The sequence below is a fragment of the Rhineura floridana genome, chromosome 10 (assembly GCF_030035675.1).
Source record: "Rhineura floridana isolate rRhiFlo1 chromosome 10, rRhiFlo1.hap2, whole genome shotgun sequence".
In the NCBI taxonomy this organism is placed as follows: Eukaryota; Metazoa; Chordata; class Lepidosauria; order Squamata; family Rhineuridae; genus Rhineura; species Rhineura floridana.
In genome coordinates, this window is record NC_084489.1 from 88,405,429 (window position 1) to 88,422,501 (window position 17,073).

The 17,073-nt window shown below is 46.7% G+C and overlaps 1 protein-coding gene across 1 annotated transcript in view; it reads right to left on the bottom strand.

The window, feature by feature from the left end:
• The window catches only part of LOC133365167 (EH domain-containing protein 3), a 39,326-nt gene extending 27,353 nt beyond the window's left edge, over positions 1-11,973 (bottom strand). Inside the window, exon 1 of the mRNA XM_061586655.1 lies at positions 11,167-11,973. Within this exon, the coding sequence (XP_061442639.1) occupies positions 11,167-11,393 (227 nt within the window). The 5' untranslated portion in view covers positions 11,394-11,973. The remainder of the gene's footprint in view (positions 1-11,166) is intronic.
• Between the last annotated feature and the right edge of the window lie 5,100 nt (positions 11,974-17,073).

Below are 17,073 nucleotides of genomic sequence, written 5' to 3' on the forward strand. Positions count from 1 at the left end.
ATTAGATGATGACACCCTTTCCTTCAGAGACAATGCCCGGATCACGCAAAATGCTAAGTATGACCAAGATTAGCCAGCCAGAGAGATTGCAAGGGATCTACTGGGAAACAGATGGCAAGGGCTCAAGCACTCCAGTATTTTGACCTAGGGGACGGTATTTCTGAAAACTTACGGCAAGTCATTTAGCCTTTCCAAAATAAGGACTGATTCTACAATTTCCAATAACTATGGAGTCCAACAACATCACCCACACACAAGAGGGAGGCATGAGGAGGCTAAACAAGGCCCCGGAATTGACAGAAGCACCCCCCCCCCGAAAAATCCTGAAATAGAAAACCCCCAAAATAGCTCAATGAGGAGAAAGTACATTCAGTAGCCAGAGAATGTTGACAAGACTGTGGGGAGGCAGGGAATGGAGTATCCTAGAGAAGGGACCCTCTCCTTCTGATTTCTCCCAGGATTCCAATTTGCTTCCCCACATGCAGATTGAGAGAGCCTGCCACACTATTCTCAGACATTGTCCAGTCTGGTGGGAGTGCTAGATTTACTTGGAAGGAAGCCAACAGAGCCGGCCCAGTTGACGGGCTTTTCTCCAACAGGTCTGCTTATGAAGGTGCCAGAACGATTAACTGACATGCGCAGTCCACACCTGAAGGTTAAAAGCAGTACCTTGAGCGCTGACAAGAAAGTTACAGGAAACTGGCGCAGACGCTCAAAATGCTAGAATTCGTGGACATCCAATGAAGTTCAGTGTTGGAAGATTCAGAACAGTCAAAAGAAAGGATTTCTTCACACATTTGTTCCAAAAAGAGGTAATGACAGCCAACCAACTTGACTAGTCAAATTCATGGAGGACAAGGCTATCGGTGGCTGCTAGCCATGATGGTAATGTTCTACCTCCACTGCGGGAAGCAGTGTGCCTCTGAATGCCAGCTGTGGGGAAACGCAAGTGGGGAGAGTCCTCTTGCACTTGCGGGTCTTCCTTGCAGGCTTCCCATTGAGGCATCTGGTTGGCCCCTGAGGGAACAGAGTGCTAGACTAGATGGGCCTCTGGCCTGATCCAGCAGCCACTCCTTACGTTCTCAGCATAATGCACACACATGCACACACCCCTCCCTCTCTCGGCTCAGTGAAAGTCCCAGCTTAATTAGATAAAGCAGTTAGCCTCTCAGCATCACACAACTCAAGAATACAGTTGCCTTCCCAAAAGGTACTCCTGCTAATATTATTATTCAATTTATATATATATATATATATATATATATATATATGCATTTTCCACAAATACATAGGTGCTCAAAGTGGTTCACACAAACAGTCCAAATGCTGTAACACAACAATACATAATAAAAGGTACAGTGGGGCCCCGCTTATACGGCGGGATCCGTTCCAGCCCCCCACCGTAAAGCGGAAAACGCCGTAAAGCGGAACCCCATTGACTTTAATGGGCCGCGTCGCGTGAAAATGAGGCGAAAACAGCGCAAAACGTCGCAAAAGAGAAAAAAGCTTTTAAATTAAAAACGAAAGCCGCCGCATCAGCGGAACACCTTAAAGCAGAACGCCATAAAGTGGGGCCCTACTGTATTATTGTTTATTAATTTATTATTACGACTACTACTACACTTGTATTCCATAGCTGAAGCTCTCTGGGCGGCTTACAACACAAAAAATATACAATCACATTTGATACAATTGCTAACAAAAAAGAAAAACAATAATTCACATTTTAAATAAACATAACTGAACAATAAATCTCTAACAATATACATAAGATGAAAACAGAATAAATCAAACACCAAAGAAAAGAAAAATTATAAAATATATCTAAAATATTCTCTAACTTCCCATTGTGCTCCTCCCCCGCTGACCACCATCTTCTATAACCCATAGCATTATGAACATTTCTTCACTGCAACATTAAAAAAACACATATATACATCAAAGTATATATGAGCATGGATCCTCTGTGGCGCAGAGTGGTAAGTGGCGGTAACGCAGCCGAAGCTCTGCTCACAGCCAGAGTTCGATTCCAAGTCGAATCTCCGGTAAAAGGGGTCGAGGTCCACTCAGCCTTCCATCCATCTGTGGTCGGTAAAATCAGTACCCAGCATACGCTGGGGGGGGGGGTAAAGAAAGGCCGGGGAAGGAACTGGCAATCCCACCCCATATATACGCTCTGCCTAGTAAACGTCGCAAGACGTCACCCTAAGAGTCGGAAACGACTCGCACTACAAGTGCGGGGACACCTTTACCTTTTTATAAATGAGCATAAAGCTCAACAATAAAGCTAAAGTAAAAATATTTAAAAACTAACCCCCAAGCTGATATAAACTTCTATCCCCCTGACCCTTATGGCTCAATCCAAGGGGCCAAAAAGTCTTCTGAAAGAAGCTGTGTGTGACGACTTCCCGGGCTGGAGGTTGGGGCAAGGCAGGTGGAAGTAGCCCTCCCCTGATGACAAGCAGAGTCTCTCTCCCCGCATCATAATATCTGCTGGACTTTACACACGCAGCTTTCAGAACGGCGGGGCGGGGGCTGCGTGCGGCTCTTGCCCTAATTTCAAAGCCTTCTTGCAAGCAGTCAGTTCTTCAGACTTCTGGCAACAGCAACCTCTCTCTTCAGGGGAGGAAGATAGAGAAAGGAGGGTGGGGCTGCCCATTACCAACATGTGGTCTGTATTGGGGGGTGGGAAAGAGAGAGAAGGTTCCCCACCCCTCCCTTAGACATTTTCCCCTGCCAGCTCCCCGATTTCCCACTGGAGAGCCCACACATTTGTTTCAACTGCAGGAGGTTCCCCATCACAGCCAGTTCCCTTAAGGGACCAGTTTTCCATCACATGTTCAGCCACATTTAACTGATTTGGTTGTAAGCCTGGAAACGCTCAGTATGGTGACCCGCTTGGCCCCTGGCACAGGATAAAAATTTTAAAAAACATTGCGGGGTGGGAGTCAATTCTGTCAGCCCCAGCCAGTGGAGAATCCTGTTTGGCTAGGAGGGTGAGGATCTTTCTGGGCGTTAACACCCAGACACGTCCAGAAACAGCGTCACCCATATCTTCTTGTTCTCTGGCCTTATCTGAACTTCCCAAGGTCTGACTAGCTAGAAATAGGTGCCAATGATCACGCTGGGAAAAGACCATAGCTCAGGAGTACAGCATCTGCTCTGCATGCGGAAGACCCCAGGTTCAATCCCCAACGGCATCTCCAAGTAAGGCTGAGAGTGACTCCGAATCCTTGGAGAGCCTCTGCCAGTCAGTGTAGGTAATACTGAGCTGTATGGACCAACAGTCTGACTCAGGGTAAGGCAGTGTGGTGTAGCGGTTAGAGTGCTGGACTTGGACCTGGGCGATCAGGGTTCAGATCTTTGGTCCCTTTAGTACCAATCCCTATATATATATATGTGTGTGTGTGTGTTGTATTTTATGTATTTTAACTGTATTTTATGTATTTTAATGTTTTTGTGATTTTACTGTTTACAATTTTATTATGTACGTTTACAATTTTATCATGTACATGTTTGATTTTATTTTTGTAAGCCACCCTGAGTGCCCTATTATAGGGTAGAAGGGCGGGATAGAAATATTTTAAATAAATAAATAAATCCCCACTCAGCCATGAAACTCATTGGGTGACCTTGGGCCAGTCACAGTCTCCCAGCCTATTCTACCTCACAGGGTTGTTGCGAGGGTGAAATGGGAAGAAAAGAATTATGTACACCACCTTAAGCTGCTTGAAAGAAAGTTGGACTATAAATGTAATACTAACAATAACTAGAATGTTCTACGAGGAAGCCTGTTTGCTGAAGCATCACTTGAAGGTAGCATGCATCAGCACAGTGCAGTGATGTGGGGCAGAAAAGTCACAGCAGAAGGCTTTCTAAAAATGGAAAAAAACTTCAGTGCTCTATGGGAAAAGTTCCATTTCATAAGTTCACTAATAACAATGGATGGATGCCCTCTGCAAGGACAATATTAGGCAAGTTGTTACAACTGTTTCAAAGTTGTAATTCATGTTTTTCAGGTGAAAGTATATGAGTCAGCATGTATGCACAGTTCTTTGAGTTGCTAAAAGTTATTAGCATTTCAACCGTTTTCTTAAACATCCTTAATTTTTCCCCCTTACATTTAAACAGAGTAAGGGAAGCATTCTTGTGAATGTAATTTGTTTTAATTGCTTTTAATACCGAATTTTAGACTGCGGCAACCCACCCTGTGACCTGCTGGTGCAGGGCAGGTAATAAATATAATAATCATCATTACCTATTGTCTTAAATTTATTATGAGTATTCCAATAAAAACCTACATAACATAATATTTCAACCACATTTAGTTTGCTTTAATGCCCCACCTCAAATATTTTTGGTTAAGTAGTCATAGATATGGTGTATTGGAACAAAAACTTTTTTTTAGCTTTTCTTACTAACAGGGCTGTGGAGTCGGTACACCAAACCTTCAACTCCAACTCTGACTCCTCTATTTTTCTACTGTCTGACTCCGACTCCACCCAAAATTGCTTCTTGTCAATCAAAATTTATTTGGAAGTCGGAGTCGGTACATTTCTACCGACTCCGACTCCACCCAAAATTGCTCCCGACTCCGACTGCGACTCCACCCAAAACTGCTCCCGACTCCGACTGCGACTCCACCCAAAATTGCTCCCGACTCCGACTCCACAGCCCTGCTTACTAAAAACAAGTAAAACAAACACAAGTCATAGAATGGTAGAGATGGAAGGGGCCCATAAGGCCATCGAGTCCAACCCCCACTCAATGCAGGAATCCTAGTTAAAGCATCCCCAACAGGGAGCTGTCCAGCTGCCTCTTGGATGCCTCCAGCATTAGAGAGCCCACCAGCTCTCTTGGTCTTGGGTCCCATTGTCGTACTGCTCTAACAGTCAGGAAGTTTTTCCTAATGTTCAGCCGAAATCTGGTTTCCTGTAACTTGAGCCAATTATTTCGTGTCCTGCAATCTTGGAAGATCGTGAAGAGATCCTGGCCCTCCTCTGTGTGGCAACCTTTCAAATATGATCATATCTCCTCTTAGTCTTCACTTCTCAAAGCTAATGTTCTTTCAGTCTCTCCTCGTAGGGCTTTGTTTCCAGTCCCCTGATCATCCTCACTGCCTTCTTCTGAACCCGTTCATTTGGCTGCATCTGATGCAGTACTCAAGTTGGGGCCTAACCAGAGAGGGGAACTAATACGTCACACGATTTGGAAATGCTGAATTAGATCACTCTTTAGGACATCTGAAAATTTTCCAGCGCAAACAGAAATTCTCCCCCCAAAATTTGAGGGAAATTTCCCAGTTTTAATCTTTTTCAGAAAACCCACATCACTGGTGGTGGGGACCCAGAGCTCCTGCAAGGCCTGCCAGTGACCCCAGCCCTAGGGCTCCCCCTCAGTTGGTCCGCTGATCCCAGTAGTGGTCTGCAGCGAAGTCAGGGAGCTGCCAGTTTAATTTCCCACAATCCCCCAGAGCAACACCAAACAGCTTGGGACCAGAGCACCTTAATGCAATGGTAAAATGATACATATACACAGCATTACAATCAATTGTCCATCATACCATGAATAATAATATAAATGTAAATGTACTGCCTTCAAGTCGATTCTGACTTATGGCGACCCTATGAAGAGGGTTTTCATGAGGCTGAGAGGCAGTGACTGGCCCAAGGTCTGTTCAAGATGGGTTTTGGCCTAACAAGATCTTAACCCAGGGTTGGGGGAACAGTCGGCCTTTTTGCTGGATGCAGACCCAACAGCATGACGTGGCTGCAAAAAAGGCAAATGCTATATTAGGCTGCATTAACAGAAATATAGTTTCCAAATCGTGCAAGGTATTAGTTCCCCTCTATTCAGCACTGGTTAGGCCTCATCTTGAGTACTGCATCCAGTTCTGGTCTCCGCACTTCAAGAAGGATGTAGACAAACTGGAACAGGTTCAGAGGAGGGCAACAAGATGATCAGGGGCCTGGAAACAAAGCGCTATGAGGAGAGGCTGAAAGAACTGGGCATGTTTTGCCTGGAGAAGACTGAGGAAAGATATGATTGCACTATTCAAGTGTTTGAAAGGTTGTCACACAGAGGAGGGCCAGGATATCTTCTCAATCATCCCAGAGTGCAGGACCCGGAATGGGCTCAAGTTGTAGGAAGCCAGATTTCGAATGAACGTCAGGAAAAGCCTCATAACTGTTAGAGCCATACGACAATGGAACCAATTACCTAGAGAGATAGTGGGCTCTCCGACACTGGAGGCATTCAAGACGCAGCTGGACAGCCATCTGTCGGGAATGCTTTGATTTGGATCCCTGCATTGAGCAGCGGGGTTAGACTAGATGGCCTTACGGAACCCTTCCAACTCTATGATTCCTAACAGCCGCCCTATCCAGGTAACAGCATTCCCTCCACACATACACCCCCATGCAACTGGTATTCAGAGCCATGCTGCCTCCAACAGTCAAGGCAGATAGTAACAAGGAGGTTAGAAATGCATGAGAAGCCAGCTGACTTAACGAAGTAACACCTCAGCTGACATCAGAAACTGCCTTCTACTGAGTCAGGCCATTGATCCATCTAGCCCAGTATTGTCTACACTGACTGCCAGCAGCTCTCCAGGCTTTCAAGGAGGGTCTCCCCAGGCTGTCCTTGGAGATTCTGTGGATTGCATCTGGGATTGAACCTGACCCTTCCACATGCAAAGCAGATGCTCTGCCACTGAGCTATGGCATCTCCTGGGGCTGCAAATAATCTCTGCAAAGACAATCTCCTGGGGCTGCAAAGTTGGACGTCCATAGAACCAGACAGGCAAAAATGTCTGTCTTGCTTCATTGACCTTAGACACAGTAGGCCTCTTTTCGAGTTTCAAAAGCCTTTGGTCAACCTTCCCTATTTAACTATTGAGATGATGACAATTTCGTTTAAGCCTTCACCCTCAACCTAAACCAGATTCCTCAAGCTTTCAGGAAAATTGGGAGTCTAGGCTAAGATTCTTGTCTTGAAATGCACCTACAAGCTTATGCCCTTTAAAGGCTGGAGATAACTGATAGCCATTACAATTTTTTAGAAAAATCTGTCAGGTCTGCAAGCAATTAATGAGTCCACAATGAGCCCATTCTTCTTCTCCTGCCTCTCTAATTCAGCAGGCACAGAGCTCTAGATAAGCACATGGATAGAGTCACTCTGGCCACTTTCAACTGCATCTCGAAAGCCATTCTCAAATTAAAGGCTTTAGAAGACCCTTTATCTTTCTGCTATGGTATTTGGCACAAAGGGGAAGGACAGGAATGCAATCCCAGCTGAAATAAAAACACAAGATCCACATACAATACATTTTATTAAACTACCCCCTGAAAAAGTAGTTTTACACCAGAACAGGCTACATGCACAGCAAAGTAGAAAGCTGCTATGCTCCAGTACAGGGATAGGAAACAATTTTCAACCCAAAGGCCGCATTCCCACTTGGGCAACCTTCCGAGGGCCATACACCAGTGGCAGGTGCAGCCAGAAGTAAAAATGGGTGGGGCAATGCATGTTCATTTTACCTCGACAGAGTAAGCTGGTTTCCCCCCCCACACACACACACACCCTCTTTCTGTTCTCCATCTAACAAGACATTATAATAGAACTGGAGAGTTGGAAGGGGCCTATAAGGCCATCAAGTCCAACCCCCTGCTCAATGCAGAAATCAGAGTTCAAGGGCACATTCTAGGCCAAAAAAAAACCAACAACAAACCTCAACATGCAAGGTCAGCGAAGTGTGTGGCCTGGGAGAGTTCCGAGGGCCACATTTGATGAGACTGCATGGGAGGACAACTACAGCCAGGAGAGCTGCAGTTATAACACCAAATACCGGTGACAGGAAAGTTTGAGCTCCTATGTACAATATGGTAGGACTGGCTTAGGCAACAGTTGCCACAACCCTGCACAACAGCCTTGCAGTGAATTTTATCTGGACTGAGAGGGGCAGCTACATGCTATACGGTGCACTGAAACCCACCATGATTTGAACTTGTCAGGAGGAAGCTCAAGGTTGCATCCCAGCCTTCCCCAAGCTGGTGCCCTCCAGATGTTTTGTACTACAACTCCCATCAGCCCCAGCCAGCTGTTTTGTCCTTTGAATGGGTGGAATACCACCATCAACCTGAACATACGGTAAAGAGAGCAGCTTTATGTTTTCAGGGGGCGGGAATAGATCTAGCTAAATAGATTTCAGATAGGGGGCGAAAAAGAATGTTTTACTTGCACCATTTCTCTCTTTTCACCCCACCCTTTCAAGTTCTCCTTAAAAATATTCACCTTCCTGGAACATGCCAATATCTGGCTCATAAAGATTTGCACCTGTAAACAAAAAAAGAAAAAGCGGCCTGCTTGGTCATTCTTCACTTGGCTCTTGCGTACAAGCATTAGGTTTCAGAAACACCAGAGCAGGTACAAGTGCCAGGATTGCTCAAGGTCAGTGCTCACTGGGCCCTGCCCATTCAATCCCCTCTTTCTCGATGTTCGTTTCATTTTCTCTTACAGTAACGAATGATAAGCAGGAGCAACAGCAGCGAAGACGGTTCCCCAGCCTCGTCACAGGAACGCAGGAACCTGTGTCACACTGAGATGGACCCTTGGTGCATCTAGCTCAGTACGGCCTACACAGACAGGCAGCAGCCCTTCAGGGTTTGCCAACAGGGCTCTCTCCCAACCCTAGCTGGAACTGTTGGGGATTGGACCAGGGACCTTCTGCATGCAAAGCAGGCGTACTACCACCGAGCTAGGGCCCTGCCAAAAGAATAATCGTGCATCCCCTGAAATCAGCCCCAGACACAACCTAGCCATGTCCCCAAGCATACAGGAACAGAGGACACTGCCTTCTACTTAGCCAGAACACTGGCCTACCTACCTCAGTATAAAGACTGGCTGGTCACAGCTCTGCAGGGTTTTCAGGCCAGGGTCTCGCCAGCCCTACCTGGAGACACCAGAGATTGATTCTTCTGCATGCCAAACAGGTGGCCTCCCTCTTAGCTCCGCCCCCTCCCTAATTCAACTGACCTGGTTAGCTGACTACATACTGACAAGTGCGGAGGAGGAGAACTTGCCCAGCTAGGAACAGAGGAACACTCTCAGACTGAATCAAGACATGGATGCATCTAGGTCAGTATTGTCTACACTGGCTGGTAGCCGCTCTCTGGGGTTTTCAGGCTGGGGTCTCTCCCACCCCTACCTGGAGACGCTGGGGACTGAACTGGCTCCTGCTGGGAGGAAGGGTGGGATGTACATCAAATAATAAATAAATAAATGGGGGACCTTCTGCACAGGATATAGGCACTCTTCTACTGAACCATATATCTTTCTCTGATGTTCTGGGTTTTCTTAAAACCCTCTTCCCTTGATGTTTAACTCTGCAGTTGTAGCACAGCTTACATGGAGGCAAATGAAGCACTGAAAGAACTCTGTAAGACCAGGGTGGCTGACCTCTGTCCCATGGGCCTCATGGACCCTCACCCATAAGTTTTTTTTTCATCTCCCGCCCAATTCAACACTCACCAATTTATACCAAGAAAGACCATTGGGCTATCTAGCCCAGTATTGTCCACACTGACTGGCAGCGACTTTCCAGAATTTCAGACTGGGTTCTCTCCCAGCTCTACCCGGAGATCCAAGGGATTGAAAGTGGGACCTTCCAAGGCTCTACCACTGACCCATGACACTTTAATAACTCTTCCATTGTAGGGAATCATGGGCACAAGACTCATACCAGCACTGCAGGTATGATTATTGAACAGCACCTATTTTTAGGCCACCCGTTCTTCAAAGCAGAGCCTCTCTCTGTTCTTTGGCACCAGCAGCAAGTTGGGTACCAGTTTTGCAAAAGTCTAAAAAATATGTTTCAAGACTCCGGGTGCCACTGCTCAATTGCTAAGGCACCTAAAATCCCCAGATCTTCTCCGAAGTATTCTTCAACTATGATAAAAGAAGTGATCTAATCATACGAGGCACCCTGTCATTTTCTCAGAATCTGTGCACTCAGCATTCTAAATATTCCTCTCATACAAACACCTCTTACTATATGAACATTAGACCACCCTGAACAGCACCAGCTGTGAACTTTTTTTCAGGAAAAACAGAGACTCTTGTTGCGGCATCTTACACATTGCTGCTAAAATGCATGCCATAATAAAATCTGTTAAGCCTTCAAGGTACCACAAGACTCTGTTGGTTTTTTGCTGTCACAGACTAAACTGTCCAGGTTTCGTTTTTCCTTCAGGATTCCCAAGATCTTCTGCCAGTATTTTTAAGTTCTTCAACAAGTATTAGCAAACTGGTTGGTACGCCATACCTGTCCATTCATGCTAATTTTCACCACCAAAGCCCACAAAGGTTTCCACAGGCTCCAGTGATCTCACATAAATTCCATACAGGATTATATGCAAATACCAAGACCGCAGGAGGATATTTCTCCAAAAAAACCCAAACCACAGCAAATCGTTCCCCAATATTGATGTCCACAGCCTGACAGTCTTTCATTCTATCATGGCTTAATTCATGCATTTTGCATTTCATGGGAAGGGCCACAGCTCAGTGATGGAGCATCTAATCTGCCTTGCATACCGAGGGTCCCAAATTCAATCCGTGGCATCACCAGGCAGGTATGAGAGAGCCTGAAACCCTGGAGAGCTACTGCTGGTCTGCACACATAGCCAATATCGAGCGGGATGAATGAATGGACTGATTCAGTATATAGCAGCTTCCTACCTCCCCTGCCTTCTGTGTTTCAACAGGCAAGGAATTTCCTCTAAGCTGACATCTTTGGTAAGAAATAAATGGACCGCAAGCACAAGGTGGAAGCATGATAATATTCCGGGCCTTCTGCTTTCAAAGTCAAAAAGAAACAAGAGAACTAGGCACCAAATAGGGTAGGCTTTATTACATTTATTTATTTTATTTATACCCCGCCCTCCCCTCCAGCAGGAGCCCAGGGTGGCAAACAGAAACACTAAAAACACCTTTATCTCTCTCTTCCCACTACAAAAAATACCAGGAGCGGGTATGGGAGCTATTTGATTCTATGTTGAAATATGGGCATGTCAGCCCCTTTCGCAGGCAGGCACAGCCTCCTTCTCCCAGCCCAGGCCTGCGATCATTTCTTGCCCCCAAGAACGGCCACGCTCCGCTCGGCTTTACCTGATGAAGGTGGTCTTCCCGGTGGAATACTGCCCCACGAGGAGGACCATCGGCTTGTTGTCGAAGTCTGCATCCTCCAAGGCGGGGGAATGGAACTCGTGGAACCTGTAGTAGTCTTCCAGCGGGAGCAGCTTGCTCTTGTATAGTTTCTTCAGCCCCTCGCTGACCGTCTGAAAGACCTCCGGGTCTTTCCTCCGCCTGTCGTCGTGGCCCAGCCAGCTGAACATCGCGCAAGCGGGCGAGGCGCGTCGCCGGACCGATCCTGGCCCCTGGGGAGGAGCCCTCCTGGCCAATGAATGGGAAAGGGAAACAGAACGGAGCGCGGCTCTGCTGCTCCGCGAGCTAAATCTTGGAAATCCCCCGGCTGCAGCAGAGCGACAGATTTGTTGCGCGTGAAATAGAGCTAACCGCTGGCCCCGAAACCCGTGCGATAACGAGAGCGCGAGGAGGGCTGCAACTGTCCACGGAGGCTCCGCAGCAAAGCTTGCGCGCTGCCTTGAGAACCGGCTGCAGGGTGGGAGAAATGTGCGTGTGCGTGCCTGCCTTTTAGGGCTAATGCAAAAAAAAATTAAAGATTAAAAAAAAACCGTTGCAGCGTGCAGCTTCCAGCGAGGACAGCTGTGCTTGCACCCAATGTTACGGCAATTTGGCAAAGAAATGGGGCTTTGCTTTCCCCAAAGGGAGAGGGCTGACGGGCTCCAGCTGCCAGACTTCTCCTGCCAAGCGCAAAGGCACAAGCCGCAGGGAAAGAGCCGCTCACAGCGCAGCCTCCCTCGCGAGGCAGCTGGGCTTTAAATGCCAGCCTTGCGGGAAGTCGGGGAGGAAACGGAAGCGGACCAAACTCCTGGCGACGCCCAAGGCGGGAGCGAGACGCCAGGGAGAAGCATGGCCACTCGCCGCTTCCCAGACGCGCCGGAAGTGCAGGCGGAGAGTCGCTTCTAACCTTTCCCTCCCCCCTCTATGGGGTGTGGGGGGGCAATGGCTATGCTTGCTGAGGCTGATGGGAGTTGTAGTTCAGCCACATCCGGAGGGCGCCAGGTTGGGGGAAGGCTAGAGCAGGGAAGAGAACCCCCCTGGCCCTGCAGGTGTTTGTTTGTTTATTACATTCATATCCCACCTTTCCTCCTCCAAGGAGCTTAATGTGGCATACAAACATGGTTCTCCCCCTCCTGATCTTATCTGTGAGATAGGTTAAGCTGAGAGACAGCGACTGGCCTAACGTCATCCAGTGAGCTCATCATGGCTGAGCAGGGAATGGAACCCCAGTCTCCCAGTTCCCTGACTGACACTCTAAGCGCAACATCACACTGGCTCTTGGATGTTTGTTTGTTTATTTATTTAATTAATTACATTTGTATACCACCCCATAGCTGAAGCTCTCTGGGTGGTTTACAACAAATAAACATAAAAACAAATATACAAATTGCCTGGAAACTGCAAGAAAAAAGACTTGAAGGGTAGGTGTTTTGTTTTTAATAGTTGGTCTGTTTGAGATGACTCTCATTGCATACTTTATATGAAATCCTGGAGGGGGAGAGGGGGGTTGTTGTCTTTATGGGGTTTCCTACAAGGCACTGTAGCTTTGTATGTGGAAGATGCCAGGTTCAGTCCCTGGCAGGATGTTGTTGGATTACAGCTCTGAGCAGCCCCAGCCAGTAGACATGGGGAGCCCTGTGGCCCTCCAGATGTCCAACAACATCCCTGGGCTAGTCACCTGTGGAGAAAGCACCACCATTTCAGGATATGGTGTCAACGGCAGCAGTGAATTCAAAAGTTTGCAGGACTGGCTAGAGAAGGCAGAGAAACTCTGCCATCTGGAGGGCGTCACTGGAAACTGAGCATATTTTAGGAAGCCCCATGGGAAGGATGGAAAATATAAACCAGCTGTGTTAGTTAACAGCAACCTCAACAGAGCTGCGCTTGTTTGTGCCTGCCAAGGAAAATTATGCAGCATAAAAATAATAGGCAGCTGCAGTGGTCCACTATAAACAAAAATCCAAAAGCCACAGTGGACCTTAATAACCATTCAGGACAGATAGAAGTAAACACTTCTTCACACACAATTAAAGTATGCAATTTGCAGCCACAAGATGGGGGCCACGGCCACCACTTTAGATGGATTTTAAAGGGGCTTAAACCAGCTGACAAAGGGTAAGGCTATCAATTGCTATGAATCATAATGGCTGTATAGCATCAGAGTTGGAAGGGACCTCAAAGGTCCTCTAGTCCACCCCCTGCCAATAGAAAAAATTGAGTGCTTCAGCAGGCCTGGCAGGTGAAAGATCATTAAATCTACCTGCTTAAAAACCGCTAGCAAAGGAGAGTCGACCACTTTCCAAGGCAATATAATCCAAACTACCTTGTACCGCCATAAAGTTCTTCTTTCTTGTCATTTGAGCCAGTTACTTCAGGTCCAGCCCTCTGGAGCAGGAGAGGGCAGACTCACGGCTTGTGGGATCTGCTTTGTGTTGTGCTACACCTAGTGGTGGCTGGTGCTCATTGGGACTGGTAGGGAAGAAGGCAGGGAGACCCACAGTAGGTGGAGCCAGAGCCAAGGACAGGTGAATCCAACTCGTTCCCATCCTTTTTCCTGCTGAGTTTTACAACGGCAACACTGAGGAAACTGATAAGCAATACCATCTCTGGCCTGGTTGTATGTAAGAAGGGCAGATAGAGCATTGCTCCACCAACCTCTCTTTACTGCACTGGCTAGCACCCAGAGATCCACCAACTGGAGCCAAGTGCAAAAAAGATACACTCTGATGATTTAAGAACCTGGTGCTTCTGTGTAGCTGTTGAGGATGGCGCTTTGTTTTGAGTAGCAGAATTGAGCTGAGTTCCCAGTCCTTCACATACAAACCCATTCCTGGTTACCCCTAGCTTTCTTCATTTCAACAGCCTAATTTGTAGGTGAGGAGAGTGGAGGAGTTATTTTGCTGTTGCTATTGGTCAACAACTGGGGTCAGAAATCCTTGCTGACCTATTATAAATCACCGAGATCCACCCGTAGCTCTGGATCTACCTCTGCCCTGGAACAAAATAAATTATAGATGTGAAACCCCTTCAAATATTTGAAGATAGCTATCATATCGCTCCTTAGTTGTCTCTCCTCTAGGCTAAACATACTCAACTCCTTCAAGCTTTCCTCGTGGGAATTAGTCTCCAGGGGCCTTCACCATCTTGCTTGCCCTTCTCTAAACCAGCATTTGCCAATCTGGTGCCCTCTAGATGTTTTGGACTACAAAACTCAGCCCCAGCCACCACATGCAGCATTCCAGGCCTGAGCAAAGGAGACCAGAGCAGTACCATTACTTCTCATTATCTGGACACCATGCTTCTGTTGATGCACCCTCTAGAATTATTTCTCCTTCTCTTATTATTTTTCTCCAGAGAGAAAGGCTAATTTATTTATTTATTTTATTTTTTATTTATTTAATTACATTTCTAGACCGCCCTATAGCAGAAAGCTCTCAGGGCGGTGTACAACAAATAAAATCACAATTAAAATATGAGCAAGTGTGGAAAAAATATATATATATAGTACAATTATAAAACATTAATAAAATTGCCATTGAGATTTAAATTAAGATCATATTAAGTTTAAAATGTTAAATTAAAATATTTAAAAATTTACAAAATTTAAAAAGCCTGGGCGAAAAGGTAAGTTTTTACCTGGCGCCGAAAAGATAACAGAGAAGGCGCCAGGCGTATCTCGTCTGGGAGGGCATTCCATAGTTCGGGGGCCACCACCGAGAAGGCCCTAGATCTAGTTGTTGATCTCCGGGCCTCTTTATGGGTTGGGACCCGGAGAAGGGCCTTCGACGTCGAGCGTAGTGAACGGGTAGGTACATAGCGAGAGAGGCGCTCCATCAGGTATTGCGGTCCGATGCCGTTTAGGGCTTTATAGGTAAGAACCAACACTTTGAATCTGGCCCGGAAACATATCGGTAGCCAGTGCAGCTGCGCCAGGACAGGTGTTATATGGTCAAATTTCTTTGTCCCAGTGAGAACTCTGGCCGCAGCATTTTGCACTAGCTGAAGTTTCCGAACCGTCTTCATAGGTAGCCCCACGTAGAGTGCATTACAGTAGTCCAATCTAGAGGTTACCATAGCATGGATAACTGAGGCAAGATGCTCCTTGCTCAAATAGGGTCGTAGTTGGGCTACCAGCCGGAGCTGGTAGAATGCATTCCGTGCCACCGAGGCTACCTGAGCCTCAAGTGACAGAAGCGGATCTAATAAGACCCCCAAACTACGTACCTGTTCCTTTAGGGGGAGTGTAACCCCATCTAGGACAGGTCGAACGTCAACCATCTGGGCAGAGGGTCCTCCCACCAACAGCATCTCAGTCTTGTTAGGATTGAGTTTCAGTTTATTAGCTCTCATCCAGCCCATTATCGCGGCCAGGCAGCGGTCTAGTACATCAACAGCCTCACCTGAGGAAGATGAAAAGGAGTAGTAGAGCTGCGTATCATCAGCATATTGCTGGAAACGCACTCCAAAACTCCTGATGACCTCACCCAGCGGCTTCATATAGATATTAAAAAGCATGGGGGACAGAACTGAACCCTGCGGGACCCCATATTGGAGTACCCAGGGACTCGAGTAATGTTCCCCCAGCATCACCTTCTGGACACGATTCCCGAGATAGGAGCAGAGCCACCGCCAAGCAGTGCCTCCCACTCCTAAATCCGTAAGTCGCTCCAGAAGGATACCATGGTCGATGGTATCAAACGCCGCTGAGAGATCAAGGAGAACCAACAGAGTTACACTCCCTCTGTCTTTCTCCCGACAGAGGTCATCATACAGGGCGACCAAGGCCGTTTCTGTACCAAACCCCGGCCGAAAGCCCGATTGAAATGGGTCTAGATAATCAGTTTCATCCAAGAGAGCCTGGAGTTGGCGAGCGACCACACGCTCTAGAACCTTGCCCAGGAATGGGACATTTGCTACTGGCCTATAGTTGTCCAAATTATCAGGGTCCAAGGAGGATTTTTTTTAGGAGCGGTCTCACCACCGCCTGTTTCAGGCAGGGTGGGACCACTCCCTCTCGTAAAGAGGCATTAATCACCTCCTTGGCCCAGCCGGCTGTTCCATTCCTGCTAGCTTTTATTAGCCATGAGGGGCAAGGATCCAGAGCAGAAGTGGTCGCCCGCACCTGTCCAAGCACCTTGTCCACATCCTCGAGCTGTACCAACTGAAACTCATCCAATAAAACAGGACAAGACTGTGCTCTGGATACCTCATTAGGATCAACTGCTACAATAATGGAGTCAAGGTCCCGGCGGATGTTCATGATCTTATCACGAAAGTGTCGCGCAAACTCATTACAGCGGGCAATTGATGGTGTTATTGCTTCCTGGGGAAGGGCCATTAGTCTATTTCAGTTTGTTAAAGTCTGCAAAATATACACAAATTTTTCAAACAAGTTTTTATCTTTATCTAGCTGCTTATTTGGATGCATATATTTATTTCTTCCATTTATATCCCTCCTTTCAAAGAGCTCAAGGTGGTGTACGGTTCTCCCACTCCTCATTTTATCATTACAACAACCCTGCAAGATAGGTTAGGCTGAGAGACAATGACTGGCCCAAGGTCACCCAGTGAGCTTCATGGCTAAGAGGGGATTTGACCCCTGGTCTTCCAGTTTTGTCTCTCTAACGTAAATTAGGTACCTAAATTCGTAAATTCTATTAACTTCCTATACAAGCTGTGAAGACTGAACTTGGCACCGTTATAATTTGTAACTAGAAAAGTCTAAAAATTAAATTGCAGGTAGATGATAACCCAAGATTTCAGAACATAGTTGTTCAATGTATTCAAAATCAATTCAAGAAATTTTTCACCCAACATCAGAAAGGTTGCAGCATTAACGATTAGGAATCTGGGAGAAAATTTTGAGTTTTC